This window comes from Carya illinoinensis, chromosome 6 (assembly GCF_018687715.1).
Source record: "Carya illinoinensis cultivar Pawnee chromosome 6, C.illinoinensisPawnee_v1, whole genome shotgun sequence".
Lineage (NCBI taxonomy): Eukaryota > Viridiplantae > Streptophyta > Magnoliopsida > Fagales > Juglandaceae > Carya > Carya illinoinensis.
Window position 1 is genome coordinate 23,539,605 of NC_056757.1, and position 19,551 is coordinate 23,559,155.

Genomic DNA, 19,551 nt, shown 5'->3' on the forward strand with positions numbered 1-19,551 from the left:
ACTGCACCCCCCTCCTCACAACCAGTCCCATCAGAGGCTTCTTTACCTTCTCAGCCCAGTCCTTTCCCGAATTTGTGTGGCCCATGTTTAACTGATCCATCTTGTAGTTCTGTGTCACCTTCACTTTTGCAGGAATCCGCTGTTGATGGGCTAAGCTCCCCTTTTGCACCCATCTCTACCGCTCCAGCTCCATCTCCCGTTCCGACTCCAGCACCTGTCCTTGGCACTCACCCGATGCAAACACGGGCCAAATCTGGGATTTTTAAGCCGTCTACCGGGCCCTTCATACATGCACAGCTCCAAATTCCAAACTCATTCAATCTTTACTCACCATGCACAAGCCCAAAGGCTTCAAGCCCGCTGCCAAGCATCCCGGATGGATTGCTGCCATGGATGAGGAGTTTCAAGCTTTGCATCACAATCACACTTGGGATTTAGTGCCCCGACCTCCAAATACAAATATTGTGGGATCCAAATGGGTCTTTCGTATCAAGTATCTCGCCAATGGTTCTGTTGATCCTCTTAAGGCCCGGCTTGTTGCTAAAGGCTACACCCAGCAACCAGGCCTTGATTTTAGTGATACTTTTATCCCAGTTGTCAAAACCTCCACTGTTCGAGTTGTTCTTTCCTTGGCGGTCTCTAATCACTGGCCCCTTCGTCAACTTGATGTGAAAATGCTTTCTTGAATGGAATTCTTCAAGATGAAGTTTATATGGAGCAACCTCCGGGTTATGTTGATTCGAGATATCCCTCTCATGTCTGCCGGTTACGTCAAGCTTTATATGGGCTCAAACAAGCTCCACGGGCCTGGTTTCATCGGTTCAGTACTTTTCTTCTTGCTACTGGGTTTTCTTGCAATCGGGCTGACTCATCCTTGTTTGTGTTTTCCAAGGGTGCTGACCTAATCTATCTACTATTGTACGTTGATGATATTGTCGTAACTAGCAACAATTCAGCTCTTCTTGATGCTTTTATTGGCAAATTATCCAAGGAATTTTCCACCAAGGATATGGGCTCATTGAGTTATTTTTTAGGCCTCGAAGCACATCGAACTTCCTCTAGCCTTTTTCTCAGTCAGGCTAAATATGCTCATGAAATTTTGCAGCGTGCCAAACTCGTTGATAGTAAGCCTGTGAGCACTCACATGGTCGTTGCACGTCATCTATCTGCTGATGGTCCTGACTTTGATGATCCCTCACTCTATCGGTCCCTTGTTGGTGCTCTTCAATATCTCACTATCACTCAGCTGGACCTTGCTCATGTTGTCTCTGCCGTGAGTCAATATATGCACAAGCCTTCTCTTTGCCACTTTCAAGTTGTTAAACTAATCCTCCGTTACATCAAGGGCACCTTGCGGTATGGCCTCTCTTTTACTCCATCTTATTCCTGCAATATTCTTGCTTACTCAGATTCCGATTCGGCCGGCTACCCTGATACACAACGGTCTATCTCTGGCTATGCTATTTACCTTGGTGATAACCTTGTCTCTTGGCGTTCCAAGAAACAACCAACTATGTCTCGTTCAAGCTGTGAATATGAATACTGAGCGCTTGCTAGCACCGCTGCCGAAGTCAAGTGGCTTGGTCATCTTCTTCGTGATCTCAAAGTAACTTCTTCATCTTCTCCGATTCTCCTTTGTGATAATCAAAGCTCCATATTTCTTGTCGCAAATCCAGTCTCCCACAATCGCTCCAGGCATATTGAGCTCGACTATCATTTTGTGCACGAATTGGTGGCTTCAGGAGAACTTCGGCTTCAATATGTCCCTACCAATCTTCAGCTTGCCAACATATTTACCAAGAGTCTTGGTCATCCTGCATTTATATTCTTTCGTTCCAAGCTTTGCGTTTGGGACTCTCAAACACTAGGCTTGCGGGGGGGTATTACGGTTACATATCAAGATCAAGATCAAGATAAAGATCAAGCTCAAGATAGAATCCCTTCTTTATAGGCAAGGAATGTAATTTGTATTTGAATTGGACTAAGCATCATATATGTGTAAATACCTTTATAAATATACGTACACCACCCAAATGAATTACCGTGGTTTTTACAGAACATTCACACGTACAAAACCTCCCTCTCATTAAGGTGGTAATTATTGTGAGCCTAAGAAAGGTTACATCGATTAAATGCTATAGGGACAATCGATCCCCACATCCAATATCTTTGAATTTTTTTGCATGGGATGTTAGGCAACTTAATTCCCCTTCATGCATGTTGCCCACGCAAACCCTAACTCTACTTCTAAAAGATTAACTGCATGGTCCAGGCCCCTATTGATTTCTATCATTATTGTTTTCAAGTATATTATTCTTAAAAGAAAATACTTTAATCACACAAAAAAATTACATAAAAATAAACTACAAATTAACGTAACTTATTGTGATACATCATATTAAATTTACTTTTATTATAAAAACAAGTCAATTTATGGGTTTACTTTTATGTAATCTCTAATTTGTATCGGTAGCAGTTCTCGCACTTAAAATCAACAGGTTATTAATTAATTAGAACCCGGCCCTATATTTCTACCAGTTAATTAAGATCAGCATAGACATGTGCTAATTAACTCCATAACTGGCTCTAAATGCTCTATATACATGCTCGAGATCATCTCTGATTCCTACCTACCCGGCCCCTTTTCTATATATATATACACTTCTATATGCATGGAAAGTTGCTGATGAAATTTGTGGCAGGAATTGGTTCGTGAGACCTTTATTAATTTTAAGTTTTGCATATACAAAATTAATTCTAATAATCAAAAGTGAAAATATTGATCATCAACTACAAGATTAAATATTACTTCTAGGTAGTGACAAAATTTCTAGAGATCCACTACAAGAAATTTGGCATTTCCCCAAGGAGGCTATTCGTGGGGAAAAATCCATGTTTTGTGGCTAATATTATTTTCCCACAAATTCTACCTGTGGGGCTCTCGTGGCGTATACTTCGCCGCAAATAGTTGTATTTGCCATGATGACTTTAATTGGTGGAGACTCTCTGTTTTTAACCACGACATATTCCATGTCAAAAGATTGTATTCTCGTGGGAAATATTGATTGTAATGGTACACAATTTGGTTGGTAAAAGGGATAATGCCATGACTGGAAACCATGGCTAATGTGAGGAATTCCCATCATATGTTCTCGTGGTTAAAGGTATCACTTCCACCACACCAACTCGTGTGCAATGTAACAATATGCCACCATGGCAACTCCTAGGCAAAGCAATTTCTTCCACCAGTGGGACTCATGGGTAAAGGAGCAAGCACGAACCACCATGGAACAAGTCCCACCATAGCAACTCATGGGAATAGCTATTTTATTCCACCAGAGGAGATCGTGGATAAAGATGCTAAAAACCACCATAGCATGCCTTGTGGGTATAAGTATTAGCCACTACTCATTTGGTGAGAAATAATATATAACTGTTTTCCACTTGATCCCTTGCCCATTACCCATGATAGTGACGGTGGGAATTAGTTAACTGCCATGAGTAGAGCTTGTGGCTACTTAGTCGAATACCAGGCATAAATCGGATGGTTCCCCACAAATCTGAACCTGTAGGAACAATGTTTTTTCCATGAAGTGGCCCTGTAGGAGATGTGTATTAAATCAACCCTGCATGACTTTTTCCCCACAACCGAGTTCCATGTAAATCCCATTATTTACATGGAATGGTCCCTGTGGCATCTGCTGATCCAAACATGATAGTCAACCTATACTGATTCCCACAATTATTCATGTTACCCATGATGATCGAGATAGCCAGCAAAATTAGAATAAAAGAATCTCACAACCATATAACATAATTCCCATATATATATTGACAACATTCAGGCCTTAGTTCCCATATTCATTGATGGAAATGGAAATTGTACATTAATGTCAACTGTAGTGGGAAGGAGAAGAGGGTCATCGGCACGATTACAACTACATACATTTACACAACCAGCTAACAATTCCTATTCTACATGCATACACTTTCAGGTTCAACTTCCTCCAAATTAAAGCTCCTGATATCTCCATTTCCTTCATTTGTCAGATTATCGTGGTTGATCTCACCAGTTGAAATGCAACACCAGCTTATCCCTACTGCCTCTCCATGTCAGAAATTTCCCACTGTATGCATGAAGAAGACCTGAAAATTGCAGGTACATGATGTTGTGATTCATCTCAAAGTCCAACTGACTACAATCTAACTTCAACAAACAATATATTTAATCCTCGTCTATCCACATATATTTATTAGTGTGATGATTGGTCATGTCCAATATTTCACCCAGGGATGTTTGAATGTAATCCCATGGTAGCTGAAAAATGTATATATTTGAGGCCATGACATTAAGTTATCCAACAATTCAAAGCAGAAAATTGAAATATTGACACACAATACTTTAATTTGGAAACAATGGTCAGCTTATAACACAGAGTGCCCAATTACCTTCTAACCAAACTTGGATACAATGAGCTACACCACCGTTATTTAAAGTTATTTAAGTACCCACCTATTCTATGTTGGTATAATTGACATCTTTATATTGATGATGCTTGTGTAATATGCCAAAACCGGACCTAGCATACTGAAATTAATTTTCTTCTGCTAATAATTGATTGATCCTTGTCAATCAATTCAAGTTATACTATGAAAATTCCATATTCTGAATTGCTTTCTAACTCAAAAGTTAGAATCTCTCATCTTTCCCTATTGATACTGTTAGAAGCTAAGTTATTTCTTTGTAACCCCTATGGTAATTTACAAGTGTGATCAATTCCAAATTAATGAGTAGATATGTACATTGAACAGATCTCAATCTACAAAATTGTGTCAACACCTTTGCTTCAAGGAATACCATGTCCACATGTTTTGCCAATATGATGATCTTAGAACTCAAAACCCAAGCAATCAGCTTCATTTCTATATGAAATATTGCACAAATAGGAGGCAAGATGCCCAATGATTTTGTATTACAGGTCCAATAACTAAACTTTGCTTCCAATCCTAACCAAACTCCTTGTACCATTATACTATCAGTTAATGCACGGTTTCCTTATAAGCTCCCAACTATCATCCCAACTAGGGAGTGTTGTACAGCTGAAATACTAATTATCTGGGCAGCATACCATCACAATTAGAACTGCTCTTCACTTCTTCACTTTCTTTATATTTTGATCTAACTGTTTCATTTTAACTAAACAGTTGCATTATACCCCAAATCTATTTCTATTTAACAGATTTAAAACAAAGTTGTCAATAAATATCTACTCATTGTTTCCAGCCAACTTGCATTGGTTAATCCAATAAATTCTCAAAAATCTCAGCAGTCCCACCTTTATCTTTTCCAGCTAATTACTCTTTCATCCCCTGAACAGCAACCCAATCAGTTAAAGTTTTAAACAAACATGTGGTCTACCCTGATGAAACAATAACAACATCATCACAAAATTGTCTTATCAGCATAATCACATTGAATATACCGAAGAATATATGAGGTGGGTATTATTTACCATCACAGTGTGTGGAACTAGTCCCTATCAGGTATTCTTTTCACAAGATCAGCATGGTTGCCTTTCTGATAAACCTCTGAAATGCCTTCTATGCGTGATTTAAACTGGTGCCATCACAGTTATATGCACCCTACTCTAACACGTGAGAATGCAGATCCAGTGATATGCAATCTGAATTTTTCCCTACATGAAAAAAATATTGTGGATTATATTATGTACCTACTCAGGTAATGAATATACACCAGCCTTCCATTTATAACTACTTCTCAACTATAATTCAATTGGATACTCACTCAAAAGCTGCAACAGATTTCCAAATCCTCTTTGACCACCAAACAGAAATTGCAACCACTTGACTAATATTATACCCGGTTATAATATTCCCAAAACAAAATCTGGCACCACTTACATAACAACCCAAAACCCTTTTTCAAAAAAACATGACCTAATAACCTGCCCACCACACCATACCATCAATACTTTTCACTTTTTAACTGTTGCCATTTCCAATAGGGGGAACAAAAAACACAAAAAAACCCATGACCTTCTTCAAAAAATGTTAATATTTAGTTGAGATGTTATGCATCTCCTTGAGTCTCTTCTTGAGACTCCCTACTTGACCCCAACTGTGATGACATGGCCATGATTTGTTTGTCATGCTCAGAAAACTGTTTGTGCAGCTCAGCCATATCACCCAAAATTAATTCTAGTTTACTCTTATACAAGTCTGCACATTCCTTGTTCCTTTCATTCTCTTCAGCCATACGTTTAAATGCCTTGTTATTTCTCAAAAACGGGGAGGGCTCAGGTATGACTGAGTGCCCCAAGCCAACTGCATAGCCAGATTTGAACCCCAACACCTCCTTGAACACATCACCTGCAATCTCCTCAACATCCTCTTCAGTTTCTTTCTCATTCAACCTCTCTAGCATCAGATTCTGAAATGACAAAGAAATGCATTTCTCAGTTAACATAAAAATTTGAATGTGTACTCCATTATGTAATTAAAAAATCAGTTACAGTGGAACTAACTCACATAGTTGTGTTCACTTGCTACATTGATGAATTTGCCCTTCTTATTTGACTAGTGTGTTTCTTTCTAAATTCAATCATGTTCCTTGGCTCCTCACCCTTCAAATAAAATGATACTTAATTAACTCTCAACAACTTCAACTCAAAACTGTTAACACTCACTTTAATAATGACAACTTACCCTCTCTTCCATCAGCCTAACAAAAGATTTTCTCCCACTTGTATGTCTAACCTTTTGCTTTTTCCTATTATTGTTGTTCCTATGAGACTGCTCCTGAAAGAAAGTTCAATTTAAACATTGTTATTCTGCTACCCTTATGTACTCAATGGACTGAATGTATGACTATTATACACTCAGGAGATTTGGAGCCAAAAAAAGCAATATATGCTGTTGTCATAGCCAAAAACAGCCAAAAACATTAATTCCCATTTGACTTCAGGATTAAACACTAGTGGTACTAACCTTGAATTTGGGGCTGGCCCACATTTGACATAGCCACTCCCATACATGTGGCTCCACCCATTCCTTCCGACCAGCTAATGCCTCCTCATGCGAAGCAAATTTCTTGTAGTGCTTGTGTAATTCATAGTGGTAAGCATTGTACCTATTAGCTAGTGTGTTTATTACAGCTTCGCGATGGTTGTCTCTACTCCAATCCAACACGAAATCAGTCTGCTTGGAAATTGTATCATATCACATCAAATTTGTCATTCTCAAATACAACCTTTTGAAATCATAAATATCAACCAATAGGCATATGGCAAATGACCCTTACTTTAACACGATTGATGAGCTCTTTCTTCTCCTTGTCATCTACCACACTCCAACTTGCATGTCTCATATCCGCATGTACTCTTATAATCCAGCTCACCCGACTGGTGAATATTGTGGCATTTTCACATGATGGGCCTCTATGCCCATCCTTTATAATTAAAGGTATCTTACCAATCTTTCGTAACCTTTCAAATGTTGTACCCTTAGCTGGGCCGCGGCCTTGTTTTTTTATGGCTTGAACTGTAACCACCAAGTTAATAAAGCTATTAGTTAACACAAAGTCAAAGCTAACCAAATTTGAATAGCTGAGAGTTTATGTACAGATACATATCCAGTTATTATATGACATGTAACAACCAAACCTGTGGTGTTATCCCCCTCATTTACTTCATGTTGAACAGTTTGGATGGACTCTTCAACCCCCCATGCTGGTATTGCTTCCCGTGAGGCATCAAGCCTAGGATCCTCCTCATCTCTTAAGCTCCTTGTCGGAGCCACCAATTCTGGATTATTCAAACCTTCTGTTGGTACTGCATGGGCTGAGGCATTAATTATGGGACTGACATAATCTCTTAGTCTCCTTGTTGGAGGCACCAATTCTGGAGCTTCATCAGGTTGGCTTGATGCTATGAGTGGACGTCCATGTCTAATTCTTCCCCTCCAGCCTCTTTTTACAGGTGTCACCATTACTGCCTACTATGTATATTCCCATATAAGTGATACGGCAATCACTTTGTTTATATTTATCTAGGTTTTCATAACAATTTCAGTCACCACCATATTCATGATTGTAACTTTTTCCTAACTTCATCTACTCCTAATACCCCACCATTAATTGTTCCAAGTATGTAAGGATGTTTGAATGTGCCTGGAAACATGCTGCAGTTCCTCATAGACTTACAAAATACAATGCACCTAAGTGCCTACCAGTTTTTTTCTTGCTAAATGAATAAAACTGTTAGGGAATTGAAAGATATTGTTTGCAACAAAGGGAAATACTTTCCCACCAACTTTCCCTAACAAATATGAATCATCTATTCTGGATAATTTTGATAATGGACTATGAGGAATTTCCCTCATAGTCCAGAAATGTTTACTCATCACTAGTTCCATCTTATCACTTTAAACATAGTTAACACATTGCAGTCAAAGGAATATCAACCCTGAGTCAACATTAAACATGTTGAGCTGGTGCTAATCACTATCCTCCAAGTGAAATAGCAGGAAGTTACAACTCCACATCATTGAATTTCTGTATTAATGTCTCCTTTTAAGTTGTTTGAGGCAAAAAAGAACTTAAGCTTTGTGAAAACATACATTTTCTGGACTAGCATATTATGCTTTAACAAATATAACTGTCTTTAAATGGATTGATTTCTCAACACCTCACCACTTGTTCTGCTGCTACTGTGATTTCCTCACTATTCTTACCAACATGCTTCATAGTTGTATCTCCCTCACCACTAGGACAACAACCACAACAACCCATGTCCATTTTTTTCATATATGTTCTCAAATATTTTCCCTTATATGCAAACCCATGTATCTATTTTTTTGGGCTCAATATCTATCCTGGTTCCTACCAAATATGAAAAATCTAGACTGAAACACACCACTTTCATCTCGAAATCAAATATATATGCTGACTTTTAACTTCAATATCAAATCATTATGAACATTATATGTCCCACAGAAAAACCATCACATATGTATGACTTTGCATAAAGGGGAAAGTAAAGATGTTGCAAAGATGGGTTAAAAAAGGGTTTACCTTATCTTGCCTCTGTTGGTTAGTTTGGTAGTGAAATGGTGAGCTGCGTGGTGACTTTGGAAAGGTGAGTTTTCCTTCACTCGCTATGAGTGATAGAATCCTATGAGGGACTTGCAGATGACTATAACCCAACTCCACCAGGGATTATTTCCTCATCCTTCTGGAACCAGAGCTACTTGTCTCACAATCTAGCCTTTGGTAGCCACACGCAAATGATGTAAAGAAGGCCATACCTTCTGTCACTTCATGCTCAGAGACTGGCGCAAGTTCAGTCCTACAGTCCAAAGTTAAAATCCCGCCAGTGGAAATTTGGGATTTCCTTTCCCGCGTACAGTGTTCCTCGGCCATTTAACTATTTTACATCCAAGCTGAATCTCATATTATAATATATAACTGATGTCTTTTAATAGGGCTAGCCCAGCAATAAGTGATTGGCATTAAATTGTAGTGGTCCCGTATATATTTTGTTTTAATTTAACCTGCCAATGTATGCTACACATGTATAGGGCTGCTTGAGAACATGCTATATGGCAACTAAATAATAAACATTTTAACCTAGAATAATTATATCCTATCATAATTTCGTGAACAACCTTCTCACATTGACACATTTGTGTCCGAATATTTAAATACACATTTGTGTCCAAATATTTAAATACGGCATTGGTAAATTCAAAAGCTAATGATCTTTGGCAGATTTGGCTTTAAGTTGTTTGTACGCTGTGTTCCCTGTTACGTACAGCCTCTAACATGTTAAAAAAAATACATTTTGTGGGACCCAAATGCTTTTTTTGTATGGCTTCTCACCTTTGGACACCATTCTTCTAACATTGCTGAAAAGTAATTAACTTTTTATCCTAGATAGCTAAAAGTTATCTCATGCCCTTTATAGACACCACTTTGTTAACATCTTAATTTCTCTCATCATCAAAAAATGAGAGAACTAGTCGACATATATGGATGAGGAAATGATATCCTTGTATGTCACATACCGTATACGCTGTATGTATCATGTTAGCCAGTTAGAAGAGTCACTCGCTAGTTCCCTTTAATAGTGCAAGGCTACTATTTCTATTCTTCAATTAAATTAACATTAGTCTTTGCATGAATGTTCTCTTTTTTTGCCATTATACATAAACAATTGTTTTTTCAATCATCGTTATGTCCATGGTGGTTTACTCTAGTTGAAATGTGCGTCGGGGTAACAAGTTTGGACCCAACACTCGCTATGGAACATGGATTTTGACTAATGGGATAAGTACCTACAACAAATTCCTAAGGTAGCACTTTGGACCTTTTAATTGAATGCTATTGTCCCTAAATATCATCATGGCACCTGTTGTTGGGTGTTATATACAACTTCATGTGTTAACATAATACCATCGTCACTCTCGTTAATTGGGAATGTTTTGGAAAATTTAGACTAACATCAGTGTTCACATAGGCAATAGTCAGCCACGGTGTCCATAGTGGCCTTTGATACAAGTATTAAAGAATGCCTAATTTTTTACCATATCCATTCCATGCCCTCTTAGCTCGATTTATCAAAATCCATCTTGATAAACATTCCAATATTATTTTGTAACATTATCTCTATTGTCCAATACCACCTCCTTTTAGCTCGATTTATCCTTCCATTGGTTCTATAATTACCAGCATATAATAGTAAAACTCCGTCGTGTCCATTTCACGATCTTGCCCCAAACAGGTATCAGTTAAAAATATTCTATATTGCATTGGTTTATCCCTTATTTTTTTACTTTTTTTAATTGCCCTTTATGGACTGCTCTATCTGTCCAATATATTAAACCACTTATTTTAATTTGCTTTATGCCTTCGTTTACATAATCCACCTTTCATGCCCTTTTAGCTCAATTTTTGTCCATATTAGGAATGTTACCATAACCTTTAATCTTAATTTACCACTAGAATCAATGAAATGGCAACCACCATCACTCTTCCCTAATCTGGACTGTAACATCTCCCTAACTTTCCGGGCTTAATTGTCCATCCAGGAATATTACAAATATTCACCAATGCTGTTGTTGGGTTTAATACTACAGAACCATTGGAAATTATAATTGGTTTATATCCCAATGATTGGCTGCATCTTTATTACGTACAGATGGCTTGAGCTAATCTGTAATCTTAATTAATGCAATATATCTGCATTACGTGCCTAATACTGACAATGCTTGCATTTCCTAAAATGGCCCAGCAAGAAGTAACCCAAATAAACTTTCCCATACATGTTACTACTGCATGATCACAATTGTAGTTGGCAGGGCTGGTAATTATATTGACACTAGGATTGACAATATGTGGACAAATTAGTATTTTAAATTTAATACAGCCATGCAAATAGTAGTTGTGTGGATCATGTTTGTGGCTTTAACCAACTCTGCTCCAGCACAAAGCACTACTCTATTTCAGCATCTGTGTAGTATTGAAAGCTGATTTACCAGATTTCATTGAGTACGATGGGACAATAAAGGTTGGACATTGGCATTAAATTAAGGATTTAATGGGAGTGTATTCATCACTCCAACTGTATAGAAATGATGGCCAGTTTAGTAGGGAGTGACTGATTATTTGACTCAACTCCCATTTCCATGCGTGTAACAAGGGGGAATCAGCAAAAATAACTTTATATGTCTCCCAATTCCGTGTCATAATTTTATAACCAACAGATGCATTGTAATTAAATATTCAGTGTCACTACTTTCCCACCTTTCTTGTTGCTTTGAATAAGTATGAATCCGGTGAACAATACCCCTTCTTTCATCTGCTCGATGAGGTCCATTATTATTTAAGTCATTATTATTAAATGTTAGTGGGAGTAACTTCCTCAGATACAGGTTCCCAAGCAAATACATGCCTTTACATGGATAGCTTCTAAGGAGGGGCTATCCACATTCAGCAATCTTAAGAAAAGATTCTATTTTAGTCAATGTAGAAATTATAATTGGTCTAATTCAAGGCAAGACAATGTTTTACATGCACAAATTTTCTGCCCAAAAAATTTCATATGCTTGACCAAAGGACTAACATTGTCTTGGGACTCCACCACCAGTGGGCTTCTTAAAGTTGGATGTACATGGAGATACGAGGTAGAGGATCGGGAATCTTCTGTACTTTTATATTTATTGAGGGGCTTACAGCTTAGTGTATGTTTAGGACCTTATCTATTTTCTCCATGTATATGAATGTATGGTGATCATAACAGTAATTAAATAAGATGCCTAATTCTGTTTATGCGACTGGCAAATGAGTAAACAAAAATTCAACTAGTTGCTTTGAACTTCATATGGCACGTCCTATGAAAAACATTAGCATTTGTCTAACAAGCAACATTCAGAACTTGAATTATAATATATATCCATGAAATAGGCATGTTTCCTCATTGCAAGTCAAAGTAAAGAAAGCATACAGACTGGCCCACTGTTTCAACTGTCTTTTGCCTTCACATGGGCTTCCATGAAATAAGGTGATCCCTCGGCATTGACAATCCTCACACACTGTCTGCAAACCAATTAAATTAAAACCAAGTCGGGCACCAATAACATATAGAGATGAAAACATTAATTCATCAAGTTGGTACAACGATAGTACAATCTTAGAATAACATAATAGCATCATCGGCAACAAGTCCACTTGTCCTCATTAATTATGTATGGTGGGAAAAAAAATCTGGTAAATTAATAGCATCAGTACCTAGGTAGAACATAAAGAAATAGAACACGTACTTGTAAATCGAAACCATTAAAGCTACTATCCTGATGTCCATTAAACCATCATCGAAACTTACCCATTATGGGATTGAGGTTTTCAATTAGTACCATCGCCCTCCACAACATCTATGTTCTCCATCCGAAAACCTTCGTTTTCAGCTTCAACATCAATGTGGTCATCATCGTCGCTTTCTGATTGAGCTGAAATATTGCATGTTTTAGCTATTTAAAACCAATGTATTTTAAATTCTTCGTGACACTATTATTGGTTTTAGATGGAAAAATGGTTAATAAGCATAAATACGAATTGTGATTTTTAATTGATTGATATCATGTTTATGCTTATTTTTATAACTATAATTTAATTGGACAATATTTCCTCACAAATATAATATATTTTTGATAATCTATTTTTTTATTTATTTTTTAGTGTTATTTTTATTTACTTATTTTCAGCTCAAATAAAATTCACATGGATTCAGTTGGAACTTTTGACCAAAAGTGCATATTAATTGAGAGGAACGAAGAGAAGAAATGAAGAAGTGTACTTGGGCAGCTAAAAATAAAGACGAAGACTTTTGGTGGTGACTTTCTTACTTGGTTGTTCATAGATGCATGCGATGAAGAAAATGATTTGCGGTGGACAAATACATGTAATGTAAAAGTCAAGAACAGATTTGGCAAAAGAAGAAATGAAGGACATAGAAGAAAATAGAACAGATTTGGCAATTAAATACATGCAGTTATTTAATTGGTTTTGATGGTTGGTGCAGCTAAAGTGGACTGATTGGGGTGGAACGAGAGACGTCTACGTCTCTTGGAGGCTTTTGGCTATTTATTACCAAGAGAGGTGGGCGGAAGGCTGAAGGGCATTGAAGCACCGAATTTAGGCAGCTATATATATATATATTGCTGGACGGAGGGAAGAGATAGGAGAGTGGGTGAGTAGAGAAATGTCGTGCTTGAGTTTTCAACCAAGGGAGACGTGTAGGAGTGAAGAGAGAAATCGGTGCATGAGTTGAATATTAGTGGGTTGGTGTGTAAAGAAAGAGAGGTGCCGTGATTGAAGGGGAGTGGAGTGAAAATCGGTGGTGATTGAGTCGGCTAGAATGAATTGTGATTGGAGGAGGGAGTTTGGACCGACTTGAAGCAGCTATATATATATATATATATTGCTGGACGTAAAGGAGAGGAGACATAAAGAGAGTTATGGTGGGTGCATGAGTAGAGAGGTAGACGTGTAGGTGGTAATTTGCTGGAGTGATTTACGTGGGCTCTCATTAAAGAAAAGAAGTTGAGAGAGGTGGGGAGTTTCCAGAAATAGAGAGGAGTGAAGGAGTGAAAGTGTGCAATCGGTGGGTGCATGATTAGAGAGAGATGTGTGAGTGTTGTGAGAAAAAGAAGTGTCGGTGCAGGGGTTGAAAGGAATTGGCTGGAGTCATTTAATTGGCTAGGGTTTAATTTTCTAAGATGTGAAGTGGGGATTAAAGAATCGGTCAGGATTTTATTTTTATTCTAGCTCTATTCTGGTACGTGCAACATGTGAGTGGAAGAAAGAGTTGTGTGCTGGAATTGAAAAGGAGTAAGTTGGTGCAGTAGGTACTTAGGAAGTAAGCTGTGCTTGATTGATTAAAAAAGAGAGTCACTTGTTTTATTTTGCTGGGAGGAGAGTCGGTCAGTGCTTGAAATTGAGAGAGGTGTCGATGGGTTCTTGAGTTTATTTTTCTTGAAGAGAAGTCGGTGGAGAGGGGGTTGAAGGGGAGTTTTCATCCAATCTACTGGTTTCATTTCTATTTTTTACAGTTCAATGATGGCGTGGATTTAATTCTCTTGGCATCAACTAGATTCCAAATTTTGTTATTTCTAAATTGTTGCTCAGTATTTTTTGTGTTTTATTTTTAGTTTTCTAATGAAGAATATTTATGTAATTTTTATAGTACTTGTAATAAATATGTTTGGCTAAATTTTAATACTAAGGTGAGAGGTGAAGTTTAATGATTTAAATATTGTTTTCGGATCCACGTAAAATTTATTCTACGAGCTTGATTGATTGAAGGATTTTATTATTGTATATTTTGATTATCTATATACTCATCTTGATTCATTGTGATTTTCGAATACAGTGAATACTTGAGGAATCCCTGTGATATTCAAATAGATTTGTGAATGTTTTAATCATGAATAGTTCACACTCAATCATAAGCAACTATTTTTCTTGATCTTAAATGGTAAATCTTCCAATTAAACGGAATCATTATTCTAATTTAATTGAAGTAAATCGATATGAAAAAATATCATAAATTATTAAACGAATCCTCAAAACCTTAGTCTTTCTCCATATCAATTCATTTTATCATTTTAGTTTGATTCAGTTATTTTATCAATCTTCATTTGATTGCACGTTTCTTTTAGTAATTTCATTTCATTGTTTGAATTTATTTTCTTTATCACAAAAGTCAATCCCTGTGGATTCGATCCTGTAAGATACTACAACACCTGTATACTTGCAGGTAAAACTGCACTAAATTTTTGGTTCATTAATTTGAGTCAAAGTTTAGGCGCAACAAGTTTTTGGCGCTGTTGCCGGGGATTGCAACGTGTGATTTTTAAAAATATATATATATATATATATTTTAGAAATCTTTTGCTAATTGTTTTTCATATTCTTTTTGTAGGTACAATTTTTTTTTTTCCAGAAAAGAGAGCATGTAACATTGCTTCCATATTCATACCATTTGGTAATCTCGTTCCAAAATTTTTTTCTTTTACTTTCTTGTTTGTTTTGCATTTTGTTTTTACTTAGTTTGAATGTGTTCGATCCTCTATGATGAATGATCTCGTGGCAACGTGATCAAACGGGTAGATTGAGAAGAGAGGAAATTGTTTTAAAAGAATTAGTTGATACTTTGTCAGGTGATTCTAAAAATTTCCAGTCTAATACCATGGCTGACAATCATAGTATTCATGATGAACAAGAAAATGAAGAGGCACAAAATAATCCACCAATGAGAAATTTGTGCGAATATTTGCAGTCTACAAGGACAAATACTCCATCTTGCATGATTTTTCCTATGAATATGGGAAATTTTGATTTAAAACCGGGAGTAATCCAATTACTTCCCAAGTTTCATGGCTTAGATTTAGAAAGTCCTTATTTGCATCTAAAAGAATTTGAAGAAGTTTGTGCAACTTTACAAACCCAAACTATCAATGACGATGTTGTTAGATTAAAGTTGTTTCCATTCTCTTTGAAAGAAAAAGCTAAAAATTGGTTGAACTCCTTGAGACCAAGATCTATTAGCACATGGCAAGAAATGCAAAGAAAATTTCTGAAAAAGTTTTTTCCTACTCCTAGGACCAACACTCTTCGCAGAAATATTATGAACTTTTCTCAAAAGGAAAATGAAACTTTTTTTCAGTGTTGGGAACGTTTTAAGGAATTGTTGCTAACTTGCCCACATCATGGCTATGAGACTTGGCGCATCATTAGTTTTTTCTATGAAGGTTTAACATCTCAAATGCATCAGTTTGTAGAAATGATGTGTAACGGTGATTTTTTAAATAAAGATCCTGATGACGCTTGGGACTATTTTGACCAGTTAGCTGAAAATGCCCAATCTTGGGATAACACAGATCGTTCTGATCGGTCAAATAAGCCCAAACTCAGTGCCATGTCTCAAGAATGTATGTATGTTCTTAAAGGAAATGATGATGTGAATGCTAGGATAGCAAGTCTGACAAGAAAAGTCGAAGCCATGGAACTTAAGAAGGTAAATTCGGCTAAAGCCATTGAAAAAGAAGAAGAAAATTGTGGCACTTGTGAGATTAGTGGACACCTAACTCAGGATTGTCCAACAATCCCTGCTTTTAAAGAGGTGTTGCACAAACAAGAAAATGTCATGAATTCTTATAGGAGACCATTTTCTTCCCCTTATTCGGAAACATATAATCCTGGATGGAGAAATCACCCCAATTTTAGTTGGAGGAATGAGTCTAATTCAAATCAAAGTCCTCAAGGGCCATCTTCTTCTACTCCTTATGTGCCTCCACATAAGAAAACCCTTGAGGAGACATTACAAAATTTTATGCAAGGACAAGCCAATATCAACACTCAGACAATGTAGGCCATTACTGAGATGAGAAGTTCTATTAGCGACTTGACCTCTGCATTGCATGCTCAAGAAAAGGGTAAGTTTCCTGCTCAACCTCAGCTGAATCCCAAAGGTAAATTTGAGGTAAGAAATTCAAATCCTTCTGATTCAAAATTTGAACATGCCAAGTCCATCACCACTCTACGCAGTGGAAAAATAGTTGATAAGAGTATTTCAACAACGAAAGTTGATGAGACCAACAACTCTTTAAATTCCAAGAGTGATGGTGAACTTGAGAAGGTTGAATTAGATATGCCTGTGAAAGCCCCAATACCTGCCCCATTTCCCCAAATATTGCAACATTCTCACAAGTTGGTTCAAAATGTTGATATTCTTGAAATTTTTAAACAAGTAAAAATCAACATTCCTTTGTTGGATGCAATCAAACAAATTCCATCGTATGCTAAATTTTTGAAAGATTTGTGCACAGTGAAGAGTACGATGAAGGTGCAGAAGAAGGCTTTTCTCACTGAGCAGGTAAGCGCCATCCTCCAAAACAATTCTACACCAAAGTACAAAGACCCGGGTTGTCCAACAATTTCCTGCGTGATTGAAAATTTTAAAATTGAAAAAGCTTTACTTGACCTTAGAGCTAGTGTTAACCTCCTACCCTACTCGGTATATGAGCAGTTGGGTCTTGGTGAGCTTAAACCCACCAAGGTAATACTCCAACTTGTTGACCGTTCAATTAAAATACTGAGAGGGATAGTTGAGGATGTGCTAGTTCAAGTAAGAAAATTTTATTTCCCAGTGGATTTCATTGTTTTGGACATAGAACCTGTCTTTGATATTTGCACTCAAATTCCTATCATTTTGGGTAGGCCGTTCCTTGCGACCTCAAATGCTTTAATAAAGTGCATGAGTGGTGTGATGATAATTTCTTTTGGCAACATGACTTTGGAGTTGAATATTTTTAATATTTGTAAACAACCTAGTGATGATGATGATGTGTAGGAAGTAAATCTGATCCAAACTCTTGTTCAAAATAAATTTGATTTGTCAAGTTTTTCTGACCCTCTTGAGGCTTGTTTGGTTCATGGTACAAATTTTGATGATGATTCTATGCTTGCATCTATGAATTTTTTGCTAGAATCTACTCCTGTAATGGACACTGATAAATGGAGAACATGTTTTGAGGAATTACCGCCTCATGATGTCGTGTCTCTCCCTTCAAGTGTGCAAACACCAAAACTCGACTTGAAACCTCTACCTGCTAATCTCAAATATGTATTTTTAGGCCAAGCAGAGACATTACCAGTGGTCATTTCATCAAAACTGGATGAAATTCAGGAGAAAAAATTGATTGGTGTTCTCATTGAACACAAAGAAGCAATAGGATGGACCATAGTTGATATCAAAGGTATCAGCCCTTTGATTTGTACCCATAGGATTTATCTAGAGGACAATTCTAAACCCTCTAGAGAAATGCAGCGTAGACTAAACCCCAACATGAAAGAGGTTGTTAGAGCAGAGGTGTTAAAACTTCTGGATGTAGGGATCATTTACCCTATTTCTGACAGCAAATGGGCTAGTCCCACGCAGGTGGTACCCAAGAAATCTAGTGTGACTGTAGTTAAGAATGCTGATAATGAATTGATCCCAACTAGAGTTGCTACTGGTTGGCGTATGTGCATTGACTACAGAAAACTGAATTCTGTCACCAGAAATGATCATTTTCCCCTACCATTCATGGATCAAATCATTGAACGTGTAGCGGGCCATAAATTCTATTGCTTCCTAGATGGTTATTCTGGATATAACCAAATTGAGATTGCTCCTGAAGATCAAGGAAAGACCACTTTTACATGTCCATTTGATACCTTTGCATATCGAAGGATGCCATTAGGACTTTGTAATGCTCCTGCTATATTTCAACGATGCATGATGAGCATATTCAGTGACATGGTAGAGCGTTTCATTGAAATATTCATGGATGATTTTTCTATTTTTGGTGATTCATTTGATGAATGTTTGACTCATTTGGAAAGAGTTCTGATTAGATGCAAAGAAAAGAATTTGATTTTAAACTGGGAGAAGTGTCATTTTATGGTCATTCAAGGGATTGTTCTTGGTCACATTGTTTCTTCTCAAGGTTTTGAAGTGGACAAGGCCAAAATTGAATTAATTTCTAAATTGCCCATCTCAAAGAACATCAGGGATATCAGATCTTTTCTAGGTCATGCAGGTTTTTACAGGAGGTTCATTAAAGGCTTTTAGCATAATTTCTAGACCTTTGTGCAATTTATTGTCAAAGGACAATTATTTTGTGTGGACTGATGATTGTGAGTTAGTTTTTACAAAGCTAAAAGGTATGTTGATTTCAGCCCCAATTATGCGATCACCTGATTGGAATTTACCATTTGAGATTATGTGTAATGCTAGTGATTATGCTGTTGGAGCTGTGTTGAGCCAACGTAAGGACAAAAAGCCTTATGTTATTTATTATGCAAGTAGAACTTTAAACAGTGCTCAAATGAATTATTCAACAACTGAAAAGGAGCTACTTGCAGTAATTTTTGCACTTGACAAATTTCGCTCTTATTTGATTGGATCTCAAATTGTCATCTTTACTGATCAT

The 19,551-nt window shown here is 37.0% G+C and overlaps 1 protein-coding gene and 1 non-coding gene across 2 annotated transcripts; one reads left to right on the forward strand and one right to left on the reverse strand.

Annotated features, from left to right (window-relative positions):
* The first annotated feature begins 712 nt into the window (after positions 1-712).
* Positions 713-1,546, forward strand: LOC122312686 (uncharacterized mitochondrial protein AtMg00810-like). The gene has a single exon (XM_043127347.1). It carries the CDS (start codon positions 713-715, stop codon positions 1,544-1,546), a length of 834 nt encoding a protein of 277 aa, XP_042983281.1.
* A 14,641-nt stretch (positions 1,547-16,187) lies between these two features.
* On the reverse strand, positions 16,188-16,291 carry LOC122314552. The gene has a single exon (XR_006243773.1). It is a non-coding gene; the product is annotated as a small nucleolar RNA R71 (small nucleolar RNA).
* Positions 16,292-19,551: the final 3,260 nt, after the last annotated feature.

Coding starts and splice junctions, on each gene's coding strand:
- LOC122312686 (XM_043127347.1), top strand. CDS start 713: ATGGAGCAACCTCCGGGTTATGTTGATTCGAGATATCCCTCTCATGTC.